The sequence below is a fragment of the Dendrobates tinctorius genome, unplaced genomic scaffold (assembly GCF_039654945.1).
Source record: "Dendrobates tinctorius isolate UK_male_01 unplaced genomic scaffold, ASM3965494v1 ptg000084l, whole genome shotgun sequence".
Classification (NCBI taxonomy): Eukaryota; Metazoa; Chordata; class Amphibia; order Anura; family Dendrobatidae; genus Dendrobates; species Dendrobates tinctorius.
In genome coordinates, this window is record NW_027361752.1 from 26054064 (window position 1) to 26080000 (window position 25937).

A 25937-nucleotide genomic window follows, 5' to 3' on the forward strand; every position below is an offset into this window, starting at 1 on the left:
AAATGTTTTAAAAAAAAATAAAAAATTGTTATACTTACCACTATGCTCATCTCTAGGACCTCCCGTCCTCCCTACTAACCGTCTAGTCCTTATGTTTTGATTCCCCTGGTAATTACATTGGAATATTTGGTCTATTTGCACAGTGCCAGACTTCCAGGTGTCATGGTGACCACTAGGATTCTGCGCATTTGTGCGGGATGTCAATGGCATCATGACATCACAGTATGCACCGTTGACCTTCCGTGTGCCTGTACAGAACACTTCTGGGCACCATAACACCTAGAAGTCTGGTGCATCACGAGAGGACCGAAAATTCCAATGTGACTGACAGGGGACCAGTGGAAGTGGTGAGGACTGGATGTGTGGCAGTGACTAACGGATGAACCAGAGAGGAGAATCTCCATGGAAAAACAGGAAAAAAATCGAATTTCACCTGACCCTCCCATCTATTGGTATAGGTATACAATCATTGTATTTTAGTCTCTCGCTATATTTTGAGCTTTTAAAGGTTCTTACTCACTTACCCTAGTCCTAGCTGATGACATATATTATTCGAGATTTCCTCAGTCCAGAGATCTGCACATGCCGTATGCCATTCAGCCTGAACTTTGATCTCAACCTGTCCGCTGGAGGAACTGTTGGAGAGTCGCACTAGACAAGAAGAGCACAACAAGACCGGCATTCAGCAATTTTAAATAAATACCAGTAAAATCTATTCATTCACCTATAGTCCTTTTCGAAAGCTGTCCTTACTGGGATTTTATTTCAGAAAATACTCATTCTCCAGCACAGTTTGTTATGTAAAAAAACAAACCGTGCTTTACTAACCATTCTCGGGTTCAGCAATTTTTTTTTATTTAGGGCTAAATATCAAAATCCGTATCAAAAGGGAAGCTGCGGGTAGCACTCACCGTCTTGTAAAATCCATATGGACCTCGTCATTTCGTCACGTCTTTAGGACCCGTAGAAGCGCAGGTGCACGAAACGGCCATCGGCCGTTGTATCCCACACTTTACTGCCCTGCTTAAGATGTTTTGATTGTTTGAATAAAACGGATTTTATAAGACGGTGAGTGCCAACCACAGCTTCTCTTCTGATACAGACTAATGGTGATGTGTTTTTTCTGAGTGAGCACCCGTATGTCTTGGCACAGATGCCTCCAATACTAGTGACCCTTGCTTTGGGTGGATTTCCTTGAGTGGTGCAGCAGTGGGGATTGCTTTTTTTCTGTGCATGGACTAAATATCGAAATATTGCTTGTATGTAAAAATGATATCAATAAAATTGTTAGCTCAGCAAGCAAAAAAATCGAGCCATCATATACTTCTATTGACTGAACAATAAAAAGTTACAGGTCTCTACAAACTAATTTTTTGTGTTACAAAGTTCTGAATATTTTTTTTAACCAATAGAATATAAAGAAAAACTATACAAGCATCTTATCACCATAAACACTGTATGTGGAGAATCATGATCTAAGGTCATTTTCACCACACAAGATGGAGAAATTGCTTTTTTTTCACAATTTCACCTGACTTTGAATTTGTTCCCATTTTTCAGCACATTATATAATAAAGTGAATGGCTACATGGAGAGAAAAGAGGGAGATAAAAAAATGAAGACAACAAACAAAAAATTGAAAAAAAAAAACCCAAACAAATATAATTATAATTGCCCAGTCGTGAAAAGGTTTTCGTTAAAGGGGATCTGTCATCAGGTTTTTGCTATGTAATCTGAAAGCTCAATGATGTAGTGTAAAAGCAACTGATTATAGGGATGTCACTAGGTTGTGTTTTGCTGTGTTAACACAATCATTGCTTTACCAGCAGGAGATTATTGCTACTGGATTAGGTATCTTGTGCCTTCTAGTTCAACCCCGCCCCCAACACTGATTTGCAGCTTTCTGTTTATACACAGTATACACAGAAATTAACCAATCAGTTGGGTGGGCGGGGTTATACACAGCTCAGCATTCCAAGCTCTACCAGATCTGCAGCAGAGAAAACCGTGATTTTATCATAACTACTGCACCCAGTAAACTAAGTGACACATGACTGAAATCAGGGTCTCTGCCCCTACATCATGCTGCTGCTAGTTTACATAGCAAAACATGTTGATGGATCACTTTAAATTCCAGCAATAACTTACATATACCTTTAAATCAAATTTTGGGTGAAAAAAATGATTTGTGGTGTACATTAGGCCAGGTTCAGATGGCCATATTTCATGGTCCATGTATGACAGCATTTCCTGAACCAACTGTTGGTCTCATGATCTGCTTTGGACACTATTTCCATGTCAGAAAACCGGCAATCTGGGCGTAGCGATCTTTACATGGACTATGAAATATGGCCGTGTGATCCTGGCCTTAGACGACATTCCCACCTACATTCAGACATTAAGTTTATCAGTTCTGTTGTAGAAACAGACAAATGGAATCATTGTCTAAAATGGATCTGCGGCGTAGATGAACCAAATGGACATTTAGGGACCCCATTGATTATTATTAGGTGCGGCTGGGTTCCACTATATGTCCATGTTTAGACCGGAAGAAAAAGCATAGCATGCAGAACTTTTTATTCATCCTTTGGCCACATTCACACTTTCAGTATTTGGTCAGTATTTTACATCAATATTTGTAAGCCAAGACCAGAAGTGGGTGAAAAATACAGAAGTGGTGACGTGTTTGTAGTATACTTTTCCTCTGATTGTTCCACTCCTGGTTTCGGCTAACAAATACGGATGTAAAATACTGACCAAATACTGAACGTGTGAACATGGCCTAAATCTGAGAGTTAGCAGAACCCATAATAATCATTAGTCTGATACAGGTGTCTGAGTCAGATCCACACCATAACTTATTCTAAGATGATTAGTATCTTCTGATCGGAGAAAACCAATGTTTATATTTGGACTTTGTGAGTCATCACTTTTACATGCATGGCGTACCTTCATCCAGACAGACTTGGGCCTTTAAAACTTAATCGATGTTAGGATTTACCTACATGGTATAGCTACAACTCCAAGTGAGATAATTCTTCTTAGTAATTGTATGTTTGTAAAGTTAATATAATTGTGCCATTATTTTGTCTGTTATTAACAATATAGTTCTCATTAAGCTGGTCCTAACAATTAGATAAAAAGAATCCAGCACATTAATTTCAGCAGTATAGACTGACTATTTAATATGCTTACTACAATTATTACTATTATTCCAATTATCATTATTACTACAATTATTATTTCTGCTAAATTGCCAATAATTTCATGAAGGAAAACAGAGTTTAATGTAGCCCTCCTCCTCCCATCAAAATGTTTATCCTCATAATATATTGCAGTCACCATGCTATATAGCACTCTGTACTTACAATTGCACATTTTTCCTTTCTAACGAGATAATTCTTCTCTTTTCAATTTGGTCTATGAAATCACATGATTAAAAGCTGACTACCTGATTCCTTCTAAGCTTGATGTAGAAACAGGAGGTCAATTTTCCCTGCATGAGTCATAAGTCACTGCAAAAGTCCCTGGCAGAGGGGAGGGAGGGAGCAGCTGGGTCGGAAGTGGCAGAGGGGAATGATAAATGCGAGGACAAGATAATTCCTGTTTATACATAGAGCAGATAAAAGAGAAGAATTAACTGGGTAGAAAGGCAAAATGAGCAATTGTAAGAACACACTACTGTATAATATGATGATTGCAATATATTAAGAGGGTAAAAACGTTGATGTGTCTGCTTCTTTAAGAGCAAAACATAAGCTTTATGAGTGAGAGGCTGGTACAGAAAGAGAGCCGAACCTAACTTGTATTACATAGTAAAATGAAGTCTCTTGACTCCCACAAAGGCGCCTGCTGGGAGATAAAATGATTAGGAATGGTACATTTCAACATGTCTGATCTTTTGTTCCTACAGGAGATTGCCATTTACCATGGGTCTCTCGCAGGAAGTTTGGAAAAATACACCATTGGTAAACTGGGTTTGCTCTTTGATTGTGAATTTGAGAAAAATAACTTATGGTAATGTGAATGTATGTCTAGCTTTAGAAAGGCTTTTGGGCCCCTGCGTATAGAGCCCTGTTGCAACAGAATTTTTTCTTCAAGAAAAGGGTGTAGTCTAGCGGGAGACCAAATCTTCCATCAAAAAGCAATATTTAATAAACCATAGATAAAAAGTGATATGTTCGTATACCACAAAAGTGAGACAATATCTCGCACGTTACAGCTTAATGCACATACGCAGCGTTAACCAACGTGTTTAGACAAACGTCTTAATCATGGCATGAATTTTTTCTTGGTGTAGCATGGGACACACAACCTTACCACATTTTTCTTCATCTGAACCATCTGGACAGTCTGAGTGTTGATCACAGACGTGACTCAATGAGACGCACTCCCCACTATTACACTGGAAGGAGGATGCATTACAGGCCTCTGCAGAAAAGATATATTTGTTACATAAACCATTACCAAAGCACCAAGTGGGCTGCGCCATTGTTAAATTGGCAATTATGCAACTCAGAGAAAAGATGGACGTTCACACTGATATAATATTAACATCTATTTTTAGCAAGCTTTTAAATCATTAGTAATCGGAACCTCAATGGTGAGAGTGAATGTCGCGTCAATGTCACTCATAACTCTATTACTGCTGAATGCATCTCCTAGTCTTCCTCGTCATCTCTGCTAATTGCACATCCAGTCTAACAGATGATACTAGATGGAGCCATGCAGTGTCTTTTGCATCGATAACTCATAGCACTTTCATTATCCAATCTTTCTTAGACCAGATCCCCAGCACCGATTCAATTTCATTTCACCATAGGTGAAAGTGTAAATTTACTCGGAAATTATTGACATGTTTTAGAGTTCCATCACTCACAGAATGCATCTGGCGTGATACCTTAAATGTTAGTTTTATTTTTCCCTACTTGTTTTGCTCTGTCATTGTGAACTTGAGTTTGGAGTACTGCATAGCGTCACAATTTATACTTATGCTTCATTTTAAAATAAGCTGACAGCATATATCACAGATTAAAAATTCCTCCCTGCTTTCCCTCTCTTTCCTTTCAGCTTTTTTCATGCTTTCTCCTTTCTTTCACTCCTTAATTTCCTCTCTTTTTTCTTCTTTCTTTAACCTTCTTCCTACCTTTATTTCCTCTGTTTCCTACTCTTTAGAACTTCCTGCCCTAATTTGTTTGTTACTTATCCTGCCTTCTTTTCTTCCCCCTTCATTCTCCCTCCTATTATTTACTTTCCTTTGCTTCCCTCCATCCTCTAACCCCTCCTCCCTTCCTTCCTGTCCTCTTCTTTTCCTTCCTGCTTTACTTACGTCCTTCCTTCCTTCATTCCTACCCTCCCAATCTTTCTAGCTCATAAACAGAATTCATAATTATTGGATTATTGTAACACTTGAAAATGAGACATCACAATTTATTATTACAAAATATTTTTATTTTTAATTGTAATGTTTTTTCATTCTTGCTTTCTTTTCTGCTTTTATTTCACCCTTTCTTCCTTCGTTCTTCCTTTCTTCCCTCCCTACTTACTATCTTCCCTGTTCCCTCCTCTGACTACCTTCTTTCTAAATACCTAAGATCGAGTCTAATACTCCATAGTAAACATTATATAACGCCGTGCAACATCTGTTGCATCGTTAACTTGTAGCAATTTCATTCTCCAAACTTTAGATCAGCTTCTCAGCATCAATACAATTTCTTTTCACAATAGGTGCAAGGCTAAATTTGCCCAGAGATGATTGACATTATTCACACGTCTAGAGTTTTATAACTCGCTGAATGCATTAAACATTTTAGGTAAAATGTTGACTTTTTTTTTGGCCTTTTCTTTTTTTACTCTGCTTTTTTGAACTTTAGTCCAGAGTGAGCACTGCAGCATGCCTCATTAAAAAGAGGATTATGGAACACGGCCATAAAATGTCCAAAGTATTCTTCATAATTTAGCTTTCTTTTCTTTTTTTAATAATTTCTTTGTTTCTTTTTCTTTCTATGTTCTCTCTCTTTCTTCTATCTTTCTTATAATTTATTTCTTTCTCTCTTCTATCTTTCCTATCATTTATTTTTCTCTCTTCCTTTTATCTTTTTGTAATTTCTTTATCTTTCTTGTAATCTCTTTCTCTCTGTCTTCTTTCATTATTTCCTTAAGTTTAATAATTTCCTTCTTTCTTTCTCTCTCTTTTACTATTTTCTTTCCACATTAATACTCCTGATCTTTGTACCTCAAGAATAGAAAGCATCTTTATGAAACTTTATGTTATTAAAAGACAGAAAAGAACTACTGTATATGAGCTTTTTTAATTGTAGATTTTTGCCTTATTTTAAAATATCTCTAATTGAGGCCTTCTATCTATTATCTATCTATCTATCTATCTATCTATCTATCTATCTATCTATCTATCTATCTATCTATTCTCTATATCTATCTATCTATCTATCTTTGCAACTGTCTGTCTATCCATCCTTAATAAATTAACAATACTTTCACTTTTCTAATAGAAATATTGGGTACATGCTATACAATGGCAGCATTACTGTATTATCCTATATACATATTTTTTTCTTTCCATACATCATTACCAAATATAATCATCCTCCTATTGATAATCATTTCTGCTATCCGGCCACCATTGCTGATGATATATGAAGCAGAAAGAATAAGCTTGACTTTTCTCAGCTACATTAACTACAAAGGAGCTGAAACAGCACAAAAGAAAGCATCTTTTGGCTGAACAAAGTAAATGCATTTCAGAAAAGAGAGGAGGACAAATTAAGGAAATATATAGTCACGCAACACCTAATATGTCTTCTTGAAAAGAATATATCTCTAGAGGGACACATTTGTTTCAGCCTGAGTAGATTGCTATATTAAAAATGCCTAAGCATGAAAAGGCAAATTACTTCACCCATTGTGCATAAATGATCTTCAAAATTGTTTAATTTCATTTTATTCTGCTATCTATTTCTGTACTTGGCAATGCCAAAGAAAATATCATAGTATAGCAAGCTGAAACCTCCACATGTAGAAATTGCACGTGTATACATATATGGATGATATACAGTATAGTGCCCAGGATGGTAGCCATAGTGGCGCTGCTGCTCCATGATGCCCTGGTACATTACAAATAAATTGTATCCCAGTTCCAGTGTGCTATCTTGTGTAAGGAGGATTACACTGACTTTCTGGCCATAGGCATCCACTCTCTTCAGTTTTGCATACCCAGGAATAACTGCACAGTTGAGATGGGCGAACCCAAACAGTAAAAATCGGGGTCTGAACTGAACACCTAGTGTTTGTGCAAGGACCCTGAAGATGGACTTCTCCAGGAAGACCATGTTATTGTTCAGGTCTGGCAACATTGGGTGTTTCGGGCTGCAACCCTGGGTGGGATGCAACCTTCAGCTGTCAGCTTTAATATGGCTGGTTATAAAGAATAGAGAGGTACCATGCCATTTTTTTAAAGTGTAAGTTAAAAAAATGGCATCGGGTCTCCTCCATTTTTTGACAACCAGCAAGGTAAAGCTGGGGGCTGGTACTCTCAGACTGGTAAGGGGACAGTACGGATTGTCTTCACTTCGAACAGGTGAGGGAAGTGGTTGTTTAATATTTTTCTTCTTTTCCAGGGGACATGGGCATCAGTAAGTTAGGCGTAAAGAAGAGTATTATGGTTGTTTATTATTATTATTATTATTATTATTATTATTATTTATTGTACTGTTACACACTTAACAGTATGGCTGGTCCATACAATCAAGGCAACTGTTACCACCCACCTTTCGTGTCTCCCTTTTTCTTCCTCATAGATTGTAAGCTTGCGAGCAGGGCCCTCATTCCTCTTGGTATCTGTTATGATCTAAGTGATTATTGCTATGCTGCAATGTCTATTGTCTGTACAAGTCCCCTCTGAAATGTAGGCACTAAGTGTTACGGTTAATGTAATGTATTTATAAGTAATCTATAGTCTTGTAAAGTACTGATGCTGCTGTGTAAATACTGAAAACCAGGGGAAGAGTCTTGAGGAGATCATTTGCATATTCCCAGTGCCTTCTGGGATAAGTGAAGAGTCTCCGCGAGCTCAACGATCACTGGGTTTTGGCCGTTGCAGCTGAAAAGAGGAAATCTGAAAACCAGGGGAAGAGTCTTGAGGAGATCATTTGCATATTCCCAGTGCCTTCTGGGATAAGTGAAGAGTCTCCGCGAGCTCAACGATCACTGGGTTTTGGCCGTTGCAGCTGAAAAGAGGAAATCGGAAAACCAGGGGAAGAGTCTTGAGGAGATCATTTGCATATTCCCAGTGCCTTCTGGGATAAGTGAAGAGTCTCCGCGAGCTCAACGATCACTGGGTTTTGGCCGTTGCAGCTGAAAAGAGGAAATCGGAAAAACCCAGGGCTCATCTTTCATCGTTTTTAAGAAATCTCAAGATGGAAGAAGCCAGGAGCCATTTGGTGAGCTGCATTTCTTGCTACATGTTCACAGACTTACCAGTGGAAAAGCCAAACTTCACATGCCACAAATGCAAGCTTGTGTCCCTGTTGGAGGAAAAGTTGCAAAATCTCGAAGAGAGGTTAGCTACGTTGAAGATCATTAAGGAAGGTGAAGAGTTCTTGGACAGAGCAGAATTATCTCTTCATGTTACAGAAAGAGAAGAAATTCGAAGTGCACCTGAAGAAACAGAGGAATGGAGACATGTGACCCAGAGAAGCAGGAGGATCAGGAGGCAGTCAGCACCTATACTGCTCAAAAACCAGTACCAGGCTCTCACGCAGGAAAACAATGAAGAAATACATCAGGATAAGACTTTGCCAACAAGCAGCAACCTTGTACGCCTTCAGAGTCCTCCTGGATGGAGAAAGAAAAATGTTGTGAAGAAGAAACGGAGAGTGGTGGTCATGGGGGATTCCCTGTTGAGAGGAACAGATGCCTCTATCTGCAGACCGGATATAACTTCAAGAGAAATGTGCTGTCTTCCAGGTGCAAAAATTAAAGATGTGTCTGACAGGATATCAGGACTCTTCAGACCTACAGATGACTACCCATTCCTGCTACTACATGTGGGGACAAATGACACTGCAAGAAACGACCTGGAAACCATCTGCAGAGACTTTGAAGACTTAGGCAAGAAAGTGAAAGAACTGGGAGCGCAGGTGGTCTTCTCTTCCATCCTCCCAGTGGATGGCCATGGAACAAGGAGGTGGAATAAGATTCTGCAGGTGAACAACTGGCTACGTCGATGGTGCCGTCAGCAACGATTTGGATTTCTGGATCACGGAGTGAACTACTTATACGATGGACTACTTGCTAGAGATGGGGTGCACCTTACGAAGACTGGTAAGCATGTATTTGGAAGTCGCCTTGCTACACTTGTAAGGAGAGCTTTAAACTAGAACAACATGGGAAGGGAAGCAAAAGACCAGAAAAAGCCATACACCTGACAAATGCTATTGAGAACTCTGCTATTAGAAGTGGAAAGGAAGAACAAAGACGAAAGAATCTAATTAATAAAAATATTGGAGAAAGAGAAACCAATCACAAACTAAAATGTTTCTATACTAATGCACAAAGCATGGGCAACAAACAAGGAGAATTGGAACTACTAACACAGGAAAAGAAATATGATGTCATTGGAATCACTGAAACTTGGTGGGACAATACACATGATTGGAATACAAGACTAGAAGGATACAACTTATTTGCAAGAAACAGACTTGATAAACGAGGAGGGGGTGTCGCATTGTATGTTAGAAACGCGTATATCTGCACAGAGATTGAAGCTTCAGAGACTGGGAGTTCTGTGGAAACTGTTTGGGTAAGAATACAAGGACAGAACAATGGAAAGGACACCATTGTAGGCATTTACTACAGGCCGCCTGTGCAAGCTGAAGCTATGGATGAACTCTTTATGCATCAAATGGTCAAGTTCTCCAAAAAATATGACATAGTTGTCATGGGAGATTTCAACTATCCAGACATTTGTTGGGAATCTCTCTCAGGCAAAACTAACAGGTCAAGGAAATTCTTATCCTCTCTTGCTGACAACTTTATCTTCCAAAAGGTAAGGGAGAAAACAAGGGGAACTGCTACCTTGGATCTAATCCTTATAAACAGGGAGGAAATGGTTGAGGAGGTAAAAGTGGCTGGGACCCTAGGAGGTAGCGACCATGCTATTTTAGAATTTTGGATAACTAGAGGCGGAAGACCTGTGAAGACTCAGACGTCAAGGTTAGATTTCAGAAAGGCAGATTTTAAGGGATTCAGAAAGAGAATTGGAGGGATCCAATGGCTGGATATCCTTAAAGACAAAAATGTCCAGGAAGGATGGGAAATCTTGAAAAATGAAATTCTCAAAGCACAGTTGTTAACAATTCCGAAAAGAGGGAAGAATAGGAAGCAGTTAAGGAAACCAGGATGGATGAACACAGAACTTAAGCACATGCTAAAAAGGAAGAAAAAAATGTTTATAAAATGGAAAGAGGGAGGCATATCTAAAGAAGAATATAATGCTGTCTGCAGAACCTGCAGGGCACAAATCAGATTATCTAAAGCTGAAAATGAATTGAGGCTTGCAAGAGATGTCAAAAGCAATAATAAAGGATTTTGGGGATATGTCAAAAGTAAAAGAAAAGTCAAAGATGCTATAGGATTTTTACAGGATGAAAATGATGAAATGGTAAGACAGGATGTTGAGAAGGCTGAACTTTTAAATTCCTATTTTGCATCTGTTTTCTCTCAGAAAGGAAATGTAACATCAACTGTTATTCACTGTCCTATTAAGGGAATAGAAGAATCCAGGATATCTATAAACAGAAAGATAGTGAGGAAACACTTAGCTAGCCTAAATGAATTCAAGTCTCCAGGTCCAGATGAATTACACCCCAGAGTACTGAAGGAGATAGCAGAAGAAATTTTTGAACCCCTCTCTATAATCTTTGAAAATTCTTGGAGAACAGGAGAAGTGCCAGAAGACTGGAGAAGAGCAAATGTTGTTCCTATCTTCAAAAAGGGGAAGAAGGTGGACCCAGGTAACTATAGGCCGGTGAGTCTGACTTCTATACCAGGAAAGATCTTTGAACAAATTATTAAACAACATGTATGTCAATACCTGGATAAGAATGAAGTGATTAAACAGAGTCAGCATGGGTTTGTAACTAATAAGTCATGTCAGACTAACTTAATTTCCTTCTATGACGGTATCACTGATTGGTTGGATCAAGGAAATGCTGTAGATATAGTATATCTTGACTTCAGCAAAGCATTTGACAAAGTCTCTCATACAATCCTTATTGAAAAAATGATTAAGTATGGAATGGACAAGGCAACTGTTAGGTGGATTCATAACTGGCTTAGTGATCGGACCCAAAGAGTGGTCGTAAATGGCTGCACATCCAGTTGGAAGAATGTCTCAAGTGGGGTACCACAGGGCTCTGTCCTGGGCCCTGTATTGTTCAACATCTTTATCAACGATTTAGATGAAGGAATTGAGGGTAAACTGATTAAATTTGCTGCTGACACAAAGCTAGGAGGGATAGCTAATACTAGAGAAGAGAGAGAGAGGATTCAAAAAGATTTAAATAAACTGGAGAAGTGGGCAGCAACTAACAGAATGGTTTTTAACAGGGAGAAATGCAAAGTACTACATCTGGGCAATAAAAATGGAAAAAGCATATATAGAATGGGAGGAATAGGGCTAAGTGACAGCACATGTGAAAAAGACTTGGGTATACTAATAGATCACAGACTGAATATGAGTCAACAGTGTGATGCAGCAGCAAAAAAGGCAAATGCAATTCTAGGATGTATTAACAGAAGCATACAGTCTAGATCACGTGAAGTCATTATTTCCCTCTACTCCTCTTTGGTCAGACCTCATCTGGAATATTGTGTCCAGTTTTGGGCACCACATTTTAAAAAAGACATCAACAAACTGGAGCAAGTTCAGAAAAGAGCGACCAGAATGGTGACCGGTCTGCAAACCCTGTCTTATGAGGAAAGGTTGCAGGATTTGGGAATGTTTAGTTTGCAAAAGAGAAGACTGAGAGGAGACTTAATAGCTGTCTACAAATATCTAAAGGGCTGTCACATTGTAGAAGGATCAACTTTATTCTCATTTGCACAAGGAAAGACTAGAAGCAATGGGATGAAACTGAATGGGAGGAGACACAGATTAGATATTAGAAAAAACTTTTTGACAGTTAGAGTGATCAATGAGTGGAACAGGCTGCCACGAGAAGTGGTGAGTTCTCCTTCAATGGAAGTCTTCAAACAGAGGCTGGACAGATATCTGACTGGGATGATTTAGCGAATCCTGCTTTGAGCAGGGGGTTGGATCAGAAGGCCCAGGAGGTCCCTTCCAACTCTACGATTCTATGATTCTATGATTCTAAAGGTAATGCCTATTGCGAGTAACATGCACTCAGCTCAGGTATATTAAAAGTATAGGATATAGTTAAATGTTTAGAACATAGAGCAGATTACACAGTAGAAAGCAATGTAAGTGTAATATGCTTAGTGCATACTGTTATAAGATACTGACTGTAATTAGTAGGTGAAAGGTTACACAGATTACCACTGTTCACGGAATACAATCAAACCATGTCACAACACGTATTTAAATATACTCCTTGCAGACATTGTCTTTAGGAGGAGAGGCGTACTACATCTCCTGTCACACACTTTCAGTCGTGTTGGGAAAGTTTCCAAAGAAGCAAGCAGAGGTCCTTATATTGGTTGATGTTGACTATTTAAATAACATTAAAGCATTCAGTTATGTTATTATTACTATTAGGCCGACGTCACACTAGAGAGGAATACGGACGAGTGAGAGGCGTTAAAAAAACGCATTGCACACGGACCAATGATTCTCTATGGGGCAGCTCCCAACAGCCGTATTTTTCTTGGGTATTTTTACGGGCCGAGCCAATTGCAGCATGCTGCGATTGTCAGTGTACTATGACCATAGTACGCCAATGCAAGTCTATGGGTGCGCAAAAAAAACGCATAACACACGGAACTCACGTGTGACTTGCGAGAAATACGCACCCGGTGTCCTTTAGAAAAGCCGGCAATTCTGTGCGAGATACAGTAAAAGGTTTAATAAAGAAACGAAAGAATAGATATATACACATAGAATACATACTGTACATATATATATATACATATGTATTCTGTGTGTCTATATCTATTCTTTTGTTTGGGTTTTAACCTGTCATTGGGCTCCATTATATGTCCATTTTGCAAGCCTGCGAGAAATTCTCGGCATACGGATACCGTATGGATGACATACGGATGCTTACATGGTAAAAATACGCGGCCACACCCTGACAACGGATGACATGCGGAGCACTATTTAGGGACCATTTATGCGTATTACGGCCGTACAATACGGTCCGTATCTTTCTACGTTGTGTGTGACTCCAGCCTGATTGTGTAATTCTTCACACTAAGGTCTTCTTCACAATTATGTTTTTCAAATAGACAGTATAAGGTCTCGCCCATATGAACACATAACACGGCCGAGTGCTATCATATGTTTTATCAGAGAGCACCTGGCCCAATGTTATTTTATGAGGCAGTGCAGATCTGCATTTTTTTATCTCATGCCAATTTGAAATGAGAAAACAATAGCAGTATTCTGTGGGTGGCTCCACAAATCAGATCATCTATTCAAGTCTATGTAAAACATTCGACTACACTAGGATTTCTTGCAGGGGCAGTCTGATTACCACGGACACAGACAATGGAGAAGATGGAGACATTAAATTCTCCATCTTCTCCACACCTTTGCCATGATTTTCTCTCATGAGAGAATCAGATGAGACTAAGGCCTGTTTCACACTTCAGTTTTTGTCCATCAGTCAAGATCCGCCGTTTTGCAAAAAAAAAACGGATCTGCCATTTTGTTTGGCGGATCCGATTTTTTTCCCATTGAGTTGCATTACCGGCGGATCTTGACGGATGGCGATCCGTTGGATCCATTTTTTTGCGGATCCATCAAAATTTTGCCGTCCGCCAACATGCCCGAACGGAGCATGTAACGTTTTTTCGGCCGGCAGGATCCGCACTTCACACTGCGCATGCCCGAAAGTCTTCACTCAGCCGGAAATTTAACCCTAAAGTCTGTTCTGGTGGCTGAAAAAAAAAATTCTCTCTCTCTCTCCTCCCCGGGCTGCGGTTCCTTTAAAATTCTTCATTCATCGGATCTGTCAAAAAACCGGTCCGGTGGCATCCGTTCACATCAGTTAGCAACGGATCCGCTTTCCGCCATTTTGGCGGATTTTAACTGACACAAAAAACTGAAGTGTGAAACAGGCCTAAGATGACAGTCGGCTCAAACTCTGACAGAGTGATGGGATAAGTTGGACAGCCACTTGCTAATTTATTGATTGATATAAAGCTTAATAATTTTTCAATATACTTTCTGTATCAATATCCTCTTGTATTCCCTGCTTGTTGCCTCTTAGTAGGGATGTTCACTGGTTATTTACATTTATATATCTGTCCTGATCATGTGATGGACATACAGGCGCATGGCTCGTTACCGCTGCACTGTACCTGGCACATGACCCGGACAGATATTTATACCCTGGGAGTAAACAGTAAAGTTTAATTTTACTTTGAATGGCTGCAAGAAGAAATCCTATAAATAAGTGTCATTTCCTAAAACTGTAATACTCCTTTAAGATTATTAATATTTCTTTAGATTTTTGTCTCTGGGAACGGGCTAGCAGTTTACAAGGATAAAAACAAGTTGAGTTCTTATTTCTGGGTAATAAACACAGACACTTGCAAGCAATAATATCCGTCATGCTGTCAGCTAATTAGTGATAAAAAAAACATCATAATATTTTGTAGCTCAATTAAAATTGACATATTTTTCATTCTCAAAGCTATAAAACATTTTTTGTTGAACAATTCAGCACATTTGTCTTTCGGGTAATTTATTTAGTTAATTTTCTAAGGAGTTAATAATAAAGGTTTTTTTTTTTCCTGACAACCTTCAAACATATTCCCGTATTGGGCATAATGACATCCTAATAGGGGATAAATGTCTATGAGCTGATGCCAAAGAGTGTTTCTGGATTTGGTGGATCAGGTTGTCTATGCATTAAGGGTTATATTAAAACTTCTGGTGGCCATAGTGCTTTTCGCACTAGATAGTTGGTGACTGCTGTGCAGATTTGAACTTGTCACATCAGTTTATTTGGGGCTACTATGAGAGAAACAATGGTTACCATGCCTGTGATTTGCATGAAAAAAGAGCATCATGCAGTGGTTCATCTTTTTTTGTTTTTCTGAGGGTGTATCTGGCATGAATATTTCTAAGACTTTGTGCACAGTATTGAGAAAGTGGAGAAAGTGTTTTGTATTTAAGACGTGTGTATGAGTGGATTGAGAAGTTCAAGGAAGGTCTCACAATCGCTAGGAAGGTATAAATAATAAGGGCCTAAAAGTGTGAACATATAACCTTTAAAACATATGTATCATGGGGTTACCGTGACAGTGTGGAGCCAGAAGACCACAGCGTCTAATTTCTCCTACACCGGCACTGAGAAAAAGCATGTCTTCATTTTAAATGTGTTTATTTCTTCTGGCAGAACAGGTGTTAATCGACCATGTTGGAAATCCCTGTGCTCACAGCTGAGCTCATTTAGCTAACTCCTTTCCCCTTTATAACCTGGACTCTGTTGCAAAGCCTTGTCAGAGGAGGGTTAACAGAGGGAGCGGAGTTGGTATGAGAAGGAGAGATGAAGGAGTTATCTGTGACTGCTGTTTGGTTTTTATGTGTGGTAATTCCCTATCCTTCTCTATTTTGGTTTATTCTCCTAATCCACACCCTGCTGCATTCCTCTATATGTGAGTGAATATTTTGTATGCCTGGAGTTTTTTGTTAAACATTGTTTGTCAGGTTGGTGTACTATGGTGTACAGTATCACCACTCTTCCCTGGGTGGGGGAAGGGAACGGACGGAGGGCTAAAGACCCCGTCACACACAGCGAGATCGCTAGCGAGATCGCTGATTTTGTGATGCAACAGCGATCTCGCCAGCGATCTCGCTGTGTGTGACATGCATCAGCGACCGGCCCCCCCGCCGGGTATCGCTGATCGTGCAGGAATGTCCTGTGCCATTTTTTGATCGTTGGTCTCCCGCTGGCCAGCACGCATCGCATGTGGCAGCGGGAGAGCAACGATCAACGATCAGCACGCGTCGCTTAGTTACCCGCTGTGTACCTTGGATACCTGCGAGCTCACGCTGGGAGCTGGTATCCAAGTTACACAGCAGGTAACTAAATGACGCGCGTGCTTAGTTACCCAATATTTACCTTGGATACCAGCTCCCAGTGCACGCACGCAGGTATCCAAGGTACACAGCGGGTAACTAAGCGACACGCTTGCTTAGTTACCCAATATTTACCTTGGATACCAGCATCCTAACAGGTCCTGATCGCTGGTGAAATCTGCCTGTTTGACAGCTCACCAGCGATCATGTAGCGAGGCACCAGCGATCCTGACAAGGTCATATCGTTGTCGGGATCGCTGGTGCATCATTTAGTGTGACGGGGCCCTAACTCAGGAGGTAAGGAAAGGGTGGAGGCCCTGGCATTTTCACCTTCAGGAATATCCCAGGGAGTAGGGTGAGCTTGGGCGCCCACTAGTGCTAAGGACAGGGATGGAGCCCCTGGTCCAGGGTCACCCGACAGCTGTGTCGTGACAATACATTTATTAGAAAATCTAAAATAATACCTAAGGAAACCCTCAGTGCACAAAAATAATGAAGGATATACAGATAATTTCAGAATATACTTAAATTATGACTGTTTTGGTAAGCCATGTATTGAAACAGTCACAAGTACTCCAATAGACAACCACTATTTTTGTCTCCTCCTACATATGACAGAGTGTAAGGGGATGAGTTGAAAGGTGGCAGGAGGGACAAGTGGACTCAATTAGCTCTAGAGGAGATATCCCAGGTACTACCACACATGGCCTAGGATGTCCTACGTGTCCACTAAACCATCCCTGCCTACCAGCGGAGGTTAGCACCCTAAATACGATGTTTGGAGCCCCCGTTCCATGGTGGCTGGCACTCACTTGCCTGCAGGCCCTGTGCTGGTATATCTACAGGGAGTCTAGACTAGATAATCAGCAACTAGGTTACTTATCATTCTGATACATATTGATGGGCTTCTGACCATCCTCCAGCGTCTGTACCTCCTACTGAACAACTGTAGCTCCTGATTAACTACCCAAGGAGAAACGCGTCGAGGGAGAGGTATAGAAGCATTGCACATCAATATGTATCAGAACGATAAGTAACATCTGCCCTGATTTATCACATGGTATCTAGCATCCCTTCCCCACTTGTAGCCTAGTTGCTGATTGTCTAGTCTAGTTATATGTTCACACAAGGTCTAACCAGTGACAGCCATGACGAAAGAGCCAGATACTCATCCACAGCTGATGAGCGTGCAAGTAAACTGATTCTGTTGGATAGACAAATGACAGTTAATTATGTTCCCTGACAGAAGCACTATGAGGACAAAGATCTACTTGTGATGAAAATGTGCATTTCTGGATCTCAGCTCAGCCTGAAATATTTTTTAATAAGGGAAAATAAAAGTTTGCTGACAGATGGACAAAGTGTATTAAAAAAGGGAGAGAACTTTTGTAAAAAAAAGGATTTGTCTTTTGTGAATACATTCTAAAGCTAAAGTGCGGATATTCACCCTTGTGTTAGAATGGACGATAGCTAATACTATATTATCACTGTAGGTCTTTTATTATTATAACTATGTTATCACTGCAGTGTCCATTGTAGTAAAAGTCTGTGGTGGCATTAAGGTTTCCCTTTCGGCAACAGAGGAAAGCTGCATCAGTGTCCTATACATAAAAAACGATTGTTGTTTCTCCTTTTACATATAGTATTAGCTATTAGATCTTCATTTGAATTTAATAATACAATTTACAACAAAAAAAAAAATCAATAAAACTGTAATATAACTTGCAACAAAACCTCAGGACATTTAGTAGCTGTCACAAAACACAACATACTTTATTAACTAGTCAGATGTGAACCACACTGGGGGCTTCCATGAAATCTACTTTGCTATGATATTACATTTGTCCTTTGCAGCAAATTACTAAATTGGCAAAAATGCTGTAAAACTACAAAACTTGCATGGAACCTAAGTAATCAGTTAATCAGGATAGAAAAATAAAGTAAAAGTCTACATATTTTATATATGACTTAATTTCCATCATATTTAATCATTTTCTTATCATTAACCCCTTCGCACCCGAGCCTGTTTTTGCCTTCGTGACCGGGCCAATTTTTTCAATTCTGACCAGTGTCACTTTATGAGGTCATAACTCTAGAACGCTTCAACGGATCCTGCTGATCCTGACATTGTTTTCTCATGACATATTGTACTTCATGATGGTGATAAAATTTCTTAGATATGAACTGCACTTATTTGTTTAAAAAAATCAAAATTTTGCAAAAATTTAGAAAATTTTTCAATTTTCAAACTTTTAATTTTTTATGCCCTTAAATCAGAGAGTGATATCGCACAAAATAGTTAATAAATAACATTTCCCACATGTCTACTTTACATCTGCACAATTTTGGAAACATAATTTTTTTTTTTAGGAAGTTATAAGGGTTAAAAGTTGACCAGCGATTTCTCATTTTTACAAGAAAATTTAAAACACCATTTTTTTAAGGGACCACCTCACATTTGAAGTGAGTTTGGGGGGTCAATATGACAGAAAATACCCAAAAGTGACACCATTCTAAAAACTGCACCTCTCAATGTACTCAAAACCACATTCAAGAAGTTTATTAACCCTTCAGGTGCTTCACATGAATGAATAGGTTTGTCAGCATGGGTTTGTAACTAATAAGTCATGTCAGACTAACTTAATTTCCTTCTATGACGGAATCACTGATTGGGTGGATCAAGGAAATGCTGTAGATATAGTATATCTTGACTTCAGCAAAGCATTTGACAAAGTATCTCATACAATCCTTATTGAAAAAATGACTAAGTATGGAATGGACAAGGCAACTGTTAGGTGGATTCATAACTGGCTTAGTGATCGGACCCAAAGAGTGGTCGTAAATGGCTGCACATCCAGCTGGAAGAATGTCTCAAGTGGGGTACCACAGGGCTCTGTCCTGGGCCCTGTATTGTTCAACATCTTTATCAACGATTTAGATGAAGGAATTGAGGGTAAACTGATTAAATTTGCTGATGACACAAAGCTAGGAGGGATAGCTAATACTAGAGAAGAGAGAGAGAGGATTCAAAAAGATATAAATAAACTGGAGAAGTGGGCCGCAACTAACAGAATGGTTTTTAACAGGGAAAAATGCAAAGTACTACATCTGGGCAATAAAAATGAAAAAGCATATACAGAATGGGAGGAATAGGGCTAAGCAACAGCACATGTGAAAAAGACTTGGGTATACTAATAGATCACAGACTGAATATGAGTCAACAGTGTGATGCAGCAGCAAAAAAGGCAAATGCAATTCTAGCATGTATTAACAGAAGCATACAGTCTAGATCACGTGAAGTCATTATTTCCCTCTACTCCTCTTTGATCAGACCTCATCTGGAATATTGTGTCCAGTTTTGGGCACCACATTTTAAAAAAGACATCAACAAACTGGAGCAAGTTCAGAAAAGAGCGACCAAAATGGTGACCGGTCTGCAAACCCTGTCTTATGAGGAAAGGTTGCAGGATTTGGGAATGTTTAGTTTGCAAAAGAGGAGACTTAATAGCTGTCTACAAATATCTAAAGGGCTGTCACATTGTAGAAGGATCAACTTTATTCTCATTTGCACAAGGAAAGACTGGAAGCAATGGGATGAAACTGAATGGGAGGAGACACAGATTAGATATTAGAAAAAACTTTTTGACAGTTAGAGTGATCAATGAGTGGAACAAGCTGCCACGAGAAGTGGTAAGTCTTCAAACAGAGGCTGGACAGCCATCTGACTGGGATGATTAAGCGAATCCTGCTTTGAGCAGGGGGTTGGACCAGATGGCCCAGGAGGTCCCTTCCAACTCTGCGATTCTATGAATGGAATGTGGAAGGAAAAAATAAACATTTAACTTTTTTTCACAAACATTTTACTTCAGAACCATTTTTTTTATTTTCACAAGTGTAAAAAGAGAAAATGAACCACAAAATTTTTTGTGCAATTTCTCCTGAATACGCCGATACCCCGTATGTGACGCTAAACCACTGTTTGAGCACACGGCAGAGCTCAGAACGGAAGGAGTGCCGTTTGACTTTTTCAATGCAGAACAGGCTGGAATTGAGATCGGATGCCATGTTGCATTTGGAGAGCCCCTGATGTACCTAAACAGAGGAAACCCCCCACAAGTGACCCCATTTTGGAAACTAGAACCCTTAAAGAACTTATCTAGATGTGTCGTGAACACTTTGAACCCCCAAGTGCTTCACAGAAGTTTATAATGTAGAGCCATGAAAATAAAAAATCATTTTTTTTCCACAAAATGATCTTTTAGCCCCCAATTTTTTATTTTCACAATGGTAACAGGAGAAATTGGACCCCAAAAGTTGTTGTCCAATTTGTGCTGAGTACACTGATACCCCATATGTGGAAGAAAACTACTGTTTGGGCACACGGTGGGGCTCGGAATGGAAGTAGTGACGTTTAGAGTTGAGCGAAACTGGTCGAAAAAATTCAAAAGTCGCCGACTTTTGGCAAAGTCGGGTTTCATGAAACGAAACCCGACCCTAGGATGAGGTCGGCCACGAGTTCGGCGACTTACGCACCAAAGTCGCGTTTCAAAAGTTTGTTTTGCGCTCTTTTTCAGCCAATCAGGATCCACGGACACTGTGGGCAACGTGATGACATAGGCACGGGTCACCACCATCTTTCAGAAGGGCATGCAAGTGATTGGCTTGCTTTGGTGGGCGTCACAGGGGGTATAAAAGGGCGTGCACGCCGACCACCATCTTACTTCTGCCGATCTCAGTATAGGGAGAGGTTGCTGCTGATTCTGTAGGGAGAGCGTTAGGCAGGGAAGAAGACCAAAAACTGCTTCTGCTGCTAGCGATTTGGCCTGCACAACACACCAGTCACTGTGTGTGCAGTGCAAGGGGAGGCTATATAGTGGTGTATCAGTGGTGTTGGTTGTTGGGCTGCCTTCTAAGGCTTCCTGACAGGCTGGCATTGCTGTTTACCCACTGCTCCGCAAACTGCTTTTTTAAAAGCATTCCAATCTCCCTTATCCTCTAGTCACTTTGGTCACAGCTGTGCCATCGAGCCTGTCACATAGCGCTCAGATATTCATTGGGCCTCAAACTGCTTTTTTAAAAGCAATCCCAATTTTTTTTTTGTCCTGCTGAGAAGAAAAAAAAACTGCTTCTGCTGCTGATAGCAATTTGGCCTGCACAACACACCAGTCACTGTGTGTGCAGTGCAAGGGGAGGCTATATTGTGGTGTATCAGTGGTGTTGGTTGTTGGGCTGCCTTTTAAGGCTTCCTGACAGGCTGGCATTGCTGTTTACCCACTGCTCCGCAAACTGCTTTTTTAAAAGCAATCCAATCTCCCTTATCCTCTAGTCACTTTGGTCACAGCTGTGCCATCGAGCCTGTCACATAGCGCTCAGATATCAGTGGGCCTCACACAATCCAAAAGTGTCCAGTGTCCAAAAGTGTGTGCAGAGATTCAAAATCTCACTTATCCTCTAGTCACTTAGGTCACAGCTGTGCCATCAAGCCTGTCACATAGCGCTCAGATATCAGTGGGCCTCACACAATCCAAAAGTGTCCAGTGTCCAAAAGTGTGTGCAGAGATTCAAAATCTCACTTATCCTCTAGTCACTTAGGTCACAGCTGTGCCATTGAGCCTGTCACATAGCGCTCAGATATTCATTGGGCCTCACACAATCCAAAAGTGTCCAGTGTCCAAAAGTGTGTGCAGAGATTCAAAATCTCACTTATCCTCTAGTCACTTAGGTCACAGCTGTGCCATCAAGCCTGTCACATAGCGCTCAGATATCAGTGGGCCTCACACAATCCAAAAGTGTCCAGTGTCCAAAAGTGTGTGCAGAGATTCAAAATCTCACTTATCCTCTAGTCACTTAGGTCACAGCTGTGCCATCGAGCCTGTCACATAGCGCTCAGATATTCATTGGGCCTCACACAATCCAAAAGTGTCCAGTGTCCAAAAGTGTGTGCAGAGATTCAAAATCTCACTTATCCTCTAGTCACTTAGGTAACAGCTGTGCCATCGAGCCTGTCACATAGCGCTCAGATATTCATTGGGCCTCACACAATCCAAAAGTGTCCAGTGTCCAAAAGTGTGTGCAGAGATTCAAAATCTCACTTATCCTCTAGTCACTTAGGTCACAGCTGTGCCATCAAGCCTGTCACATAGCGCTCAGATATCAGTGGGCCTCACACAATCCAAAAGTGTCCAGTGTCCAAAAGTGTGTGCAGAGATTCAAAATCTCAATTATCCTCTAGTCACTTAGGTCACAGCTGTGCCATCGAGCCTGTCACATAGCGCTCAGATATCAGTGGGCCTCACACAATGCAAAAGTGTCCAGTGTCCAAAAGTGTGTGCAGAGATTCAAAATCTCACTTATCCACTAGTCACTTAGGTCACAGCTGTGCCATCGAGCCTGTCACATAGCGCTCAGATATTCATTGGGCCTCACACAATCCAAAAGTGTCCAGTGTCCAAAAGTGTGTGCAGAGATTCAAAATCTCACTTATCCTCTAGTCACTTAGGTCACAGCTGTACCATCAAGCCTGTCACATAGCGCTCAGATATCAGTGGGCCTCACACAATCCAAAAGTGTCTAGTGTCCAAAAGTGTGTGCAGAGATTCAAAATCTCACTTATCCTCTAGTCACTTAGGTCACAGCTGTGCCATCGAGCCTGTCACATAGCGCTCAGATATTCATTGGGCCTCACACAATCCAAAAGTGTCCAGTGTCCAAAAGTGTGTGCAGAGATTCAAAATCTCACTTATCCTCTAGTCACTTAGGTCACAGCTGTGCCATCGAGCCTGTCACATAGCGCTCAGATATTCATTGGGCCTCACACAATCCAAAAGTGTCCAGTGTCCAAAAGTGTGTGCAGAGATTCAAAATCTCACTTATCCTCTTGTCACTTAGGTCACAGCTGTGCCATCAAGCCTGTCACATAGCGCTCAGATATCAGTGGGCCTCACACAATCCAAAAGTGTCCAGTGTCCAAAAGTGTGTGCAGAGATTCAAAATCTCACTTATCCTCTAGTCACTTAGGTCACAGCTGTGCCATCGAGCCTGTCACATAGCGCTCAGATATCAGTGGGCCTCACACAATCCAAAAGTATCCAGTGTCCAAAAGTGTGTGCAGAAATTCAAAATCTCCCCTGTCCTATAGACACCTTGTACCTTGTTTTACATACTATATAGTTTGTTGGATTTTGTCTACATTTCTACCAAAAATGAGGAAGGCTGGTGGAAGAGGCCGTGGAATTGGGCGGGGGTTGGCAGCTGGTAATGATGGTGTTGGTGGTGGATCTGATGGTAGTGGCAAGAGCAAAATAGGACTGAATGCAGGAGGTGTTGAGCCTGCGTCATCGTCTGGCTACATAAGGCCTCGAACGCTTAGTTTTCTAGGAGTTGGCAAACCGCTTTTAAAGCCAGAGCATCAGGAAAATGTTTTGTCTTACATTGCTGACTCAGCCTCCAGCTCTATCGCCTCCTCTTCTTCAGTTGTAAAAAGTAAAAGCACTGAGTCGTCATTGGAGGCTCATGTTCATGAACCACACCTTTCCTTGTGTCCTTCACCCCAACCAAGATTGAAGGATGACGCAGGCCATACTACTGATTACTCCATGGAGCTGTTTTCACATACCATGCCTGGATTATCAAGTGAAATGGTGAATTACCCAGGCCAAGATGAATCTGACATGGAGTGCACTGATGCACAGCCGCTGATGGATGATTCTGCTGGTACATTCACTCAGAGCACTACATTGTCCTCGCAGTGTACAGAGCCAGATTCTGACCCTGATGAGACTCAGCTGCCCCTTCCCGCACACTATACCACCATACACGGTGACACAGAGGAAGGTGCACATGACATAGAAGAGGAGGTGATGGATGACCCAGTTGTTGACCCAGATTGGCATCCATTGGGGGAAGAGGGTGCTGCTTCCAATAGCTCAGATGAGGAGCATCCACAGCAGACATCGACATCGCAACAGCTGTTATCTGGCAGGCCCGGAGCACTCCAAAGACAGGTTCCAAACATCAAAAGAGTTGCTGGACAGCTTGTCCAGAGGGTCAAAACATCACAGCGTGCTAGGCCGCAAAATGTCTGCCAAAGTAGGAAGAGTGCAGTGTGGCACTTTTTTTAACAAAATCCTCATGATCAGGCCAAGGTTATCTGTAAGAAGTGCGCTAAGACCTTTAGCCGAGGGAAAAATCTGAAAAATTTGAATACCAGTTGCATGCTTAGACATTTAACCAGCATGCACTTGCAAGCGTGGACACAACACCAAACCTCAAGTGCCACATGTGCAACTGATCACAACGAAGGTAGTCAGCAACGCTACATTGTTTCCCCCACTGTAAGCCCACCGGTTAGCACAGCAGCAAATGTTGAGGTGTCGTTGCAAGGCCACAGCAGTCAGGGAATCCCACTGTTATATCAACGAAAGACTGATTCTAGGCCATCAGAAAGAACACCAACTCCATCACCATCATCAACCCTCTCTCAGTCCGCCCTGTCCACCGCTACTTCCACCATATGCAGCTATCAAGTCCAGCTCACCCTCCCAGACACTATGAGTAGGTCAAGAAAGTACTCAGTCTCTCATCCGCGTACACTGGGTTTGAACGCCCACATTGCCAAACTAATCTCGTTTGAGATGATGCCCTTTCGGTTGGTGGAAAGCACAGCTTTCCGCGAACTCATGGCCTATGCAGTACCACGCTATGACCTACCCAGTCGCCACTTCTTCTCTCGCAAAGCCATCCCAGCCCTCCACCATCATGTGAAAGACCGCATTGTCCATGCACTCAAGCAGTCAGTGAGCGGAAAGGTGCACCTCACAACTGATGCATGGTCCAGTCGGCATGGCCAGGGCTGTTACGTGTCCATCACTGCGCACTGGGTTAATGTGGTGGATGCAGGGTCCACAGGGGACAGCGGTGGTGGGACAGTGCTGCCTAGCCCACGGTATAGGAAACAGTTGGCTGTAGGCGTTCCACCCACCTCCTCCTCCTCCTCCTCCTCCAGAAGCGAAAGCTCGTCCACAGAGCGCAGTCGTACGAGCACTCCATCTGCAGCTGCCACTGTTGCACACGATGTGTCCCCCTATCGAGCAGCTAGTGGAAAGCGTCAGCAGGCTGTGTTGCAGATGATGTGTTTGGGCGACAGACATACCGCCGAGGTGCTGGCCGAGTACTTGAAGCGACAAACTGAGTCATGGCTGGGCAGTGTACATCTTGAGGCAGGCAAGGTAGTTAGTGATAACGGCCGTAATTTTGTGGCAGCCATAGCCCTTTCAAAACTCAGCCACATACCTTGCTTGGCTCACACCTTGAACCTGGTGGTGCAGTGCTTCCTCAAAAATTATCCGGAGTTAACAGCCCTGCTCCAGAAGGTGCGAAGACTGTGCGCGCACATCCGCCGGTCGCCTGTACACTCCGTTCGTATGCAGAAGCTGCAGCGATTGCTCCACCTTCCCAACCACCGCCTCATTATCGACATTGCAACAAGGTGGAACTCCACCCTGCACATGGTGGAGCGGCTGTGCAAGCAGAGGCAGGCCATAATGCATTTGTGGGAGGATACACGGCCAGGCACTTTGAGAGCAGACATGGAGTTGACAGGTGTGCAGTGGTCGAAGCTGAAAGACCTCTGTAAAGTCCTTCAGTGTTT

The 25937-nt window shown here is 41.4% G+C and overlaps 1 protein-coding gene across 1 annotated transcript in view; it reads right to left on the bottom strand.

Moving 5' to 3' along the window:
* The window catches only part of TMPRSS15 (transmembrane serine protease 15), a 473521-nt gene that overhangs the window by 109865 nt on the left and 337719 nt on the right, over positions 1–25937 (bottom strand). Inside the window, exons 17-18 of the mRNA XM_073584497.1 lie at positions 4321–4431; positions 525–651 (exon numbers count right to left, since the gene is read on the bottom strand). Coding sequence (XP_073440598.1) covers positions 525–651; positions 4321–4431 — 238 coding nt within the window. The remainder of the gene's footprint in view (positions 1–524; positions 652–4320; positions 4432–25937) is intronic.